At 51.2% G+C, this 9,540-nt stretch overlaps 2 protein-coding genes across 2 annotated transcripts; both read left to right on the plus strand.

Annotated features, from left to right (window-relative positions):
• Positions 1-5,360: 5,360 nt before the first annotated feature.
• J4E78_010796 (uncharacterized protein) lies at positions 5,361-6,471 on the plus strand (the record flags this gene model as incomplete). The annotated part of the gene is made up of 2 exons (XM_049371372.1): positions 5,361-6,223; positions 6,276-6,471. 2 exons carry the CDS (start codon positions 5,361-5,363, stop codon positions 6,469-6,471), a joined length of 1,059 nt encoding a protein of 352 aa, XP_049216937.1.
• A 405-nt stretch (positions 6,472-6,876) lies between these two features.
• Positions 6,877-7,545, plus strand: J4E78_010797 (uncharacterized protein; the record flags this gene model as incomplete). Its single annotated transcript, XM_049371373.1, has 1 exon — positions 6,877-7,545. One exon carries the CDS (start codon positions 6,877-6,879, stop codon positions 7,543-7,545), a length of 669 nt encoding a protein of 222 aa, XP_049216938.1.
• Between the last annotated feature and the right edge of the window lie 1,995 nt (positions 7,546-9,540).

Raw genomic sequence — 9,540 nt, forward strand, 5'->3', positions numbered from 1 at the left:
CATCTCTCTAGTTCCTGGAGACTCCACTCACTAGGCGATCGATCTTAGATCTAACATGCAGGTTCCCGATTAGTGTGCAGAGGTATGGCGACATAGGCGCGGGAAGAGCATCTAGATGTACTAGTCGAAACTTTACTGCAACGCTCCGAACCTCGCAATGCACTTTGGACAAAGAAGCGATGTGACTGGATAGCATGATTGACGTCATTGACGCGTGCATGTGATCTGGCGTCAACGCGAACGCGATGTTAGCGTGACTGCTGCATGCAGCAATCTCGCGTCCAGACCGCTCAACCATCGCGATCAACACCTCCTATGGCGTCTGGTATGTTCACCGTACCTACAAAGATCTCTTGACTCACAGCGGTATGTTACTGCAAGCGCAGAATTGCTTTTGTTCGTCCGTCATCGTGTTCGTCATGCCACAGCTCTGACCAGCATCTGGGCATCTGTGCGTCCAGGCTGACACTTCATTGCACACCGACTAGCTGCGGCTTAGCCGTGACACCTCGATTCGCGAAATGCGGGCAAGCGGAACGCGTCTAGGGGAAGATGGCACTCTGTTTACTGATCGTCTGGACGGAGGCAGTCCTGCTAGACTACGTCACGTGCCTGCGTCGTCCTCATTCTCATGACTTCGCAATAGCCTTTCAACAGGCCTCCCCTCGCAGAATGGTTTGAGGCAACTTCCCGAATCGTCTGTCGTATCGCTAACAGAAAGCTTTTGGCCTTGGAGACGGTCTACTCACTCAGTCAAGCAGAACGATGCGCTGATACAGAACCTTACACGTGTAAGCTTGGAAGCATTGTGCAATTACTCCACATCTCTCCCGGTCCCAAAACAGTATCTCTTCATATTGATTTCAAGAGAACACCTCCTGGCGTCTCGAGAACCATCCTTGGCACGACTTGTAGTATCGCATCGCCATTCGTAAGGACGGTATGGCCCGAAATGGCGAACCTTGCCGACTATATCGGCGGCCCAGCGACTACTTGTTCCGCGATGATCTATCTCCCATGCACCACGAGTGTGCTGATTACGACTGTTGCGTACTAAGGCCAGTATCTCGCGCTCGAAACAATAGTTTTACCACAACTTCTGTGTCACGAACGGCAACTCGCCGGTAAGACCGTGTTCGCAGTTGTCTATCGACACTCGCGTTCGCGTTCATATTGATACCTGTTTCCATCAGAGATGACGAACGTGTGGTCTCTTATTGTTGTCTGGAAACCTCCACACCGCTCATTGTCAATATCGGGAAGTAATTCAGCTGCGCGAGGAAGCTCTCACCACCAACAGATATTCTCGTGTCGAGGAGCAGCTTGGAGCGCAGTCGTAATCATTGCAACGGCTAACACGTAGACAGTGTGAGTATGAGGGCGTATGTTCAGGTCGTTGTCTGGTCAATACCGCGGTGCAGTGTGTACAATTTATTTGTATATCGGCGCTGTGTATGCCACACGTCTTCGAGCCGTGACTCACCCACCCGCGATCGCTTCTCGCCGCCTTTCGATGACTATCGCAGACGATTACATCAGCGATGAACGCATTGTGTAAGCAGGGGAAGTTAGTTTCGCGGTGAACACAAATATCAAACTTGTCCTGCCGCGAAACGCGATTGTGTCAGCATATGTTAAGCACTCACCTGAAGCAATCGCAAAGTCCGGTAATTAAGAGAGATTTGCTGCAGACAAGGCTAATTAAGGGCCCTTCTTGGCTAACCCGGAGCCCGACGCATCTCCGCAACAGCTGAAGTCGGTCAACTTGAGGTCAGATCTCTCGGCTCTGGTCACCGATGGACATGCTAGGATGAATATGGGAATAACATATGGCGTCTGCGATTTGCATGTGCCGACTGGTTTCCTTGAAGTGCATCAGATTCACAGGCGGGCTTTGTAGTATACGTGGCTGTATGACGGCATCCTCACCGCTGTCCAAATCCCTCGAGACCTGTAGCAACCCGATATCTGAGATCAGATGGCCACCATCGTGGAAGGTCGCATTGAATGGCGTGCCTTGCATCCGCCTTTGGTAATCTTCTGGAAGGAAGGAACAGTCCACAAAGTGGCATCCCTGCCAAAGGTCATCCACTAACTCATCAAGCGAGCGCAACCCTATCGCTGACAAACTCTCCGAACACCACGCCCACACGCTTCATTGGACATCACCACCTTGTAGCTATCCTTTCATGCGGCGGCGATGACTTCATGCATACAGATCGGGTCGCAGGTTTCTGCACAGCAGGATGCGGGCGTGCGGCCTAGAGTGCTAGCTTGGCGGGAGCTGAGTAACATCCTTCCGTAGTGACTACACCTCGTGTTACCAGCTAATATTAGCGACCGTTAGTGCCTCTGACTCGTCGGCGCATTCGACACGAACATTGCAGGTATCGATTCTATTGGACTAACCACCTACTTTTCCAATCGAGTTTTGAAATGCGCCAAAATGATCATCACAAATCGAAACAGTCCATCGGCCATACCGAGCGTAGTAGTCGCTAACCGGGGTCCCGCCAAATGCGCAACGGCAAAGTCGCGTGAGCGCCTCGAGTCACGAATACGACCCGCGTTAAACCTTCGGCCGGCTCTTTACCGTACCTGACTATTTGCAATGCTTACCAGAGTAAAGACATGGTGGTTCCTTGGAGAGCCACCCGATACGAGAAGACACCAGAAGGAAACTTGATCGTGTATATCTTCGGCGAAGTGAAGAATGAATACGCTAACAAGCTATACTGCAATACAGGTCCATCACACATTGTGTTAAAGACTTCTTCTTACGCACGCCAATAAGTGGATCAATCTCACCACACATAACCTTCCTCTACATACACGTGCCAGTTCTTGTGCTTGCGGCTCAAATAAGCATCTGACGACAGCAGCCCTACAGTATTCCCGCTGCACAGTCGCTACCGGTGTCTACACAACTCCTCAAGAAGGACATAATCAGGGCGCCACACGTCTAAAAAGGGTCTCTCCGTGCACGCTCGATACCCACTCATCGGTCCTGCCGCAGTGTCCCTACGTTCTCCAACTGGTCGGATACAACCTTATGACACAATACCGAGCTTGCAGTACCGACACTACGGACGCTTGGATAGCCTACTTAGAGCAACTACACGCTTGACTCCGAAGCGTGTAGGAACAAGCCACATTCTGGTTATGCACCACGGGATCGGCTCGAAAACTTCGATAATTCCTCTGTTTAGACACCAGTCTTGCTATTTTCGACCTTCGGTGATCGTAGAGCCGGTCCTTCATAAGCTCAAGACCTGGGGCCAGAGAAGAGGGATTGGAGATATAAGATCTGGAAACCTTCAACTTGAAGTCTCATTACCAACAACAACACTCCAATCAACAGTCCCACCAACACTCTTTCGCCTCTCTCACCAGATTCGTGCCAACACTCAGTCAGCAACGACGTCACAAGCACACATTATCAATTGTTAGAGTTAAGCATAAGCACAACTGTCTTCTCTTCCAATATATGAGCAGTCGCCCATCCGACACACACAGTCCATCAAATTCCCCAGAGTCTATCAGTACCTGTACTACCACAGAAGCAACTCAAACAACCATCTCTTCTACGTCGAACCAAGACTCGACGGAAACTCCTCAATCCACGACTGAACAATCCTTCTCAACGCCTACGATCATCATCACAGGATCACCTACCTCACGCACGCCAACTCCGGATACCAGTGCTCGACAAAGTCGTCCCTTAGCTTTACGCTATCACTCAGGATACACCTCGAGTTCACAGCCCCCAATTTCTCAAGCCTCTTCTAGCTTTCACGAACGTCCACAACGATCTCAGTCAGAGCCACTCGAAAGCAGGACTACCACAGCCACTACCACCATGTCTTCCTCTGGATCCTCCCCATCAGGTACCTCAACTGCCGGCAGCAATTCCGGATCTGGACAGCTCCCGTATGCCCCATTCCCGTATCCAATGCCTGCCAACCCTAGGGGCTCAGGCCAAGGCAAATAGATGTCTTCGCCCTTGCTACACTACTGTATCGCATGCACGGCATCTCTTGGCTTCAGCGGTCTGACGGACACGAATTCCCTTTTGCACATCAATGGCTCACTGTGTGCCAATCTTCTTCGAATGTCTCAAGATTTCTAGTCTCGCCCCGGTATTGCATGGCATGAAGACATCGCACTTTCGGCGTCGGGAATACCCTCTTCTTCTTTAGATTCTCTATATCGGTCTTTCTATGGCGCATTCTACACTCATTTCTCGCTCGACATTGTGTTTCCATCTGCTATTTGCCAATTTACATCTTCTTTCACTCATTTTCCGCATCTCACAGTCGCTTTGGATTAGGTTCATACGGCTGGGTCAAAGCTCTTGTCGTTCGGACCAGCTCGCATGGGTGGCGTTTGGTTTCTCCCGCACTGTAACTGTCACTTCGCGATCCGATCGCCTTCACACATCCTTTGCTTTCGGGCCGTTGGCGTTTGTACTAGCGCGTTGGCTATCGATTGTATGGGCGCGGCTCGATACGAGAGATTCCCAGGGCAGGTACTTCGGCCACTCTCGTAAACGTCGTTCTGAATCCTCACGATATCTATTCTTGCATCCTCTGGAGTTACGGTGTGTGGAGATAGATCTGTAGACTAGACACTAGATAGCTGTTAGCTCGAAAATGGTACAAGATACTTCCAAGCTATTTCTCGTGACGTTCTATTTTTAGATCTGCCCAGGTATTGCAGCCCGTATCCAAATGGCGGTTCCGTGGAGTTCAAAGATACGATACTGACAGCCACCCGTGCTGTACATACGACCTGGCTATCGAAAATGACAGTCAGGAGCTAAGCGATGTGGATTGCATGAAGAAGCCAATACCACGCTGCAGAAGGTACCTCCATTGCCGAACGTGAGGCGGTGATAAGTCCGGCGTCTCATCCCCGAGCTGAAGGAGTATAGATGACCGGCAGCCCAGATTTTGCATGATTGCCTTGGCGCACGAGCTCTGATGGTGATGTCGTTCTGAAAGGTGCTGGGAGGCTGGGAATGTGACGGTTGATCGTGGATGATCTGGTGGGCGGAGATTGATGCGCCGATCTGACTAAGCAGCGGCCGTTTGAGTCGTGCAGCGTCATTCGCGCCATCTTTCCTCTCCGAGTCGGTTCACGCGACATCGCGACATTGCTGCCCTGATCAAGTGATCTCTTTCACGTGTTATCCATCCACCGAACGCCTCGTGCCTTCCCGCTCGACGTCGCGACAGTCGCACAACCGCCCACGGCTGCCTCCCTGATCCTCATCATCTCCGTAACGGCGTATCCGTCCCCGAAGCTCCGCCGTCGTCCTTCCATCTACCACGACACTTGCATCACCTACCAGCGCCACCATGGCTCCATCGCGGTCCCGAGCGCCACTGCTCTCAATACTCGCCCTCACATCCCTCCTTCCCTACACAGCCTATGCCTTTGACTGCAAAGACATCCTCGCAGATGGCCAGCACTTCAACTTCAAAGAGCTTGGCGGCCCGCACGTAGTCCATTACAAGGAGTCTGATATCGCCAAAGAACTCGAGTGGAAGTACAACTTTACCATCGACATCTGCAGCAACCTCAAATGGCACAAAGGCGGTAGTCTGGCAACCGAGTGCCATCACGGGTCTAGGGTGTGTGGAATCAGAGAGAATATCGATTTGAGCAGTGATGACAACTCCACTATCACGCCCATCGAAATCGCCGGAACATATGCGACGCAGAACGGGAGGAGCATCGATGCCAAGTTTGAGAACTTAGGCCACTCCAAGAGCAACAACGATGCAGGATTAGAGGGGGTGAGGGCAACGCTGAACGGAGGCAGATTCCCGTTCAACGACAGGAAGGAAGGCATAAACCAGCGTGCGATCATCGAATTCGTCTGCGACAAGGAGAGGACTGGACTGGAGGGTGACGAGATGGACAAGAGCCCGCACCAGGATGACGATAAGGAAGATGAAGGAGGCGACAAAGGGGATGACAAGAAGGAAGGTGACGACAAGAAAGAAGAAAAGCTAAGGAGGAGAGAAGAGAGCGGCAAGAGCAAGTGTGAGGACAACGACAACAGTCTGCGCTTCTGTGGCTACGACATGGAGACGGAAGAGAAAGACAAGAAAGTCCAGACACTGCGACTGCAATGGCGGACCAAGTACGCCTGTGCGGATGCGCCGTCGCCGGACGGTGGCTCCCACTGGGGCTTCTTTGGCTGGTTCTTCATCATGTGAGTTGCATGACCTTATCTCTACATTCTCAGTGTTCTAACAAGTATCCAGTCTCTTCCTCGCGATCGCTGCCTACCTCATCTTCGGCTCATGGCTCAACTATAACAGGTACGGAGCGCGCGGATGGGACCTTTTGCCCCATGGAGACACGATCCGCGACATCCCGTACATTGCGAAGGATTTCGCGAGGAAGGTCATGGGGACTGTACAGGGAGGCGGAAGCAGAGGAGGCTATGCTGCCGTGTAGAGCAACATGTCAATATCCTAGGATGGAATCTAGTGACGTTGTGATGCAGGAGATGCTTTGTAGGATACGCCTGGTGAGGAGGAAAGAGCATGCAAGGCGCTGGAGTTATGGATTTGGCTTATGGTCAGCACTTGCGACACTTACCTAGATTTGGAGAGATGCGTAACGAGGAGTGGTTAACCCTTGGATGCCTATTGAGTCGACATGTGCTTCGTCGAGTATTGCTATATTGAGCTTCCCATCATCATCCTGCGTTCGAGAACACTGTTAGATTGCTTTGACCTTTGTTGTACATTCACACACACAATGTCACATGCGTTGAAGTCACGAGAAGTTATATATTGCTGACACTTTTCGAGAATCGGGTGAAATAATCTCTCGCTCTCTCCAGCGCCAGCCGTGCAAATGCCTGACCTCAATACAATGTTTGCGACAAGTCAGTCCACGTACAAGCCGCATCACCGAAAGAAATCCGTAAGTTTCAGCCCTGACACCAACTTTGAGCCTGGCCGGGCTACACATCAGTGGAAGCGCAAAAGCCCCACGTACTCAGCTGGGAAGTACAGTTGCCCACCAGATATCGGAACCTGGCTGGACACTAGCCTGATGAGCAACGAATTGGAACAGCTTCTCAACTTCAAAGTCCACGCCATCTTCCACGTCCGCAACGCAGACGAAATCGACGTCCTACACAATTCCTTCCACGCACAAATGCGAGCAGGTCTACCGCTGCTTCCCGGCTCCAAAACACTTCTCAGGGACCATCCGCTTGGTTATGAGGTTTTCAAAATCTACAAGGACCTAACTGAAGGCGGCGTCGCGTTTTCTAGCCTTACTGGGGATGACTGGACAAGGGCGAAAGTGTTGGTTCTTTACCAGGATCAGAGGGATAAGTCTGTGACTTTTCAGTTTGTTAATGATGCGAAGGAAGATGCAGAGGCTCATGAGTGGATACTTGAGTTGCAGCGGACTGTGCCTAAGAATAATGTTGGCTTGCCGAAGATGGCTAGGCTGATGAAGTGGAGGGATGATTGTTTTGTTGAGATGTGCGGGTTAGATGAGGATGCGCAGTAAGATTTGGTATGGAGGGATATACAATTTCACAGTGAAAAGAATAGAGTTTTGGGTGCGAAGTCAGTCGTCTGCTCTCCGAATCCGGCCACTCAGTTGCGTTGGCTGTACACAGATGGCAAAAGTCACAGTGAACGAAAGCGCTCACCCGCAGCTGACAACGCGGCCAAGTCAAAATCGACTCTTTGTTCCCAAATAACTTTCATGTACAACCATTCCAGAACCACATACATTGTCCGTCAACACATACCCAGTTACAACAGTGACCAGCAATGACAGCTGGTTCGCCAGCAGTAAATGCCATGTTGGCAAGCTTACTCCAAGACAAGCTTCAAGTAACGCAGTCCGCCTCCCCAATTCAGGACGATTATACCAGCCATAGTCACATCGAAGAGCGACTGTCCGCCGCAGAAGACCGTCCACCGCTCTCGTTCAACAATTCTCCCGGAAAAGCTAGCAACTTGGACAACATTGGTCACCGCATTGGGGCTAGATGTGGACATCTACTTCACCCCAACACAAGCTACGATGACGAATACTGCCCAGTGTGCAGAGTCGTAGCTTATCTGAATCTACTTCGGCGCATCACTAAAGATTGGGATGGTAAAGGGGGCCCTTGGAGGCCACTGACAGGTCAAAGTACTGCCGATCGAGACGCTTACTGCCACATCTGGCACAAAAGAAGACTTGAGCTTGCACAGCTCGTGATGCGCTATGGAGACGACACAGAGAACGAAGGTCGTTGGGAACAAGAACACCCGGAAGAAGTTGAAGCGGCTCGGAAGACATGCTCAGCAGGCAATGCAGTGGCCATTGCGCGTGCCATGTCGAGGTATCCTGCCAGTGTAAGGACTGGCGACATCGCAAATCCAGGCTGCCGCACCGGCACTCCAACAATGTTACCTGGAGCGACTACAGATCATCACGCCCCTTCATCGAAAGCAAAAGCTCCAAAGACAAAACGTGTCCAATTCGCGTCCGACACGAACTTCAAAATCAGTCGACCCCGTGCAAGTTTCCACCGCAGCACGAAGGCATACGTACCGGGAAAACACGCAGCACCCTCGTCGAGCACCCTACTCAATACTTCAAACATGACCAACGCCCGCTACAACGTTCGGCAGCTCAAGATCATCAGGGAGTTTGATTGCCCGTGGAACATCGAGCTCATCGATGCCATCGCTTTGTCCAACCATGAGGGTATCGCCGAACTGCATCCTCGGTGGCCCGAGATCGGGGATAAGATATCGCGTATACACGATGGAAAAGACGAGGTGCCGAATGACACATTTATGAAAAGTCTGAAAACGGCGGATTACTTACTCGTGAAGACTGATGAGAAAGATCAGATTACGCATGTTATTCCGTATACAACGAGGGATATCGAGAATGTTCCAGGAGATGATGTAGAAGAGGCTCGCGTGATGAAAAACAAGGGGTGGACGTCGCATATAGAGATCATGTCGGATGAATGTCGTAATGAGATCTGGAATAAATACGAATGTGCAGGAGGTGCGACTAGGACGGAAAGGAATGGGCGTAGGTAGGAAGACGGCGAGGGGTTTGGGATCTCAGGCGCGAGGGATTCAACGCCACAGTTGTATACAAAGAACACCTAGGCCCTAGAAGGTCTTGCTGAGGCGGCTGTGACGTGAGGATATGTGGATGGTTACGATATGACGCGCATCGATCCGAACAATGACTGATTGGGTATGGCGTAGACGTAGCGCCCTCGACCGAAGCTGATACTTTCATCTTACAATGCATTGTTAGTGCCCTGACTCTTCTTGAATGATTCATCGCAATGACCCAAACACCCATGACTGCGCACTGTGCAAACACCCTGTTCTCGGTAGATCTTCCACTTGCCATTCGCTATTGCGCATTCACTTCCAGAACAGTCGACGGAAACAAACTCGAGAATAAGCACGGGCTTTCTGGCAATGTTTTGCGATCCTCCAATACTCACTCATTCACGCCAGCGCAACTTTCCACATC

The sequence above is a fragment of the Alternaria triticimaculans genome (genome assembly GCF_023758025.1).
Source record: "Alternaria triticimaculans strain BMP 0046 chromosome Unknown scaffold_39, whole genome shotgun sequence".
In the NCBI taxonomy this organism is placed as follows: Eukaryota; Fungi; Ascomycota; class Dothideomycetes; order Pleosporales; family Pleosporaceae; genus Alternaria; species Alternaria triticimaculans.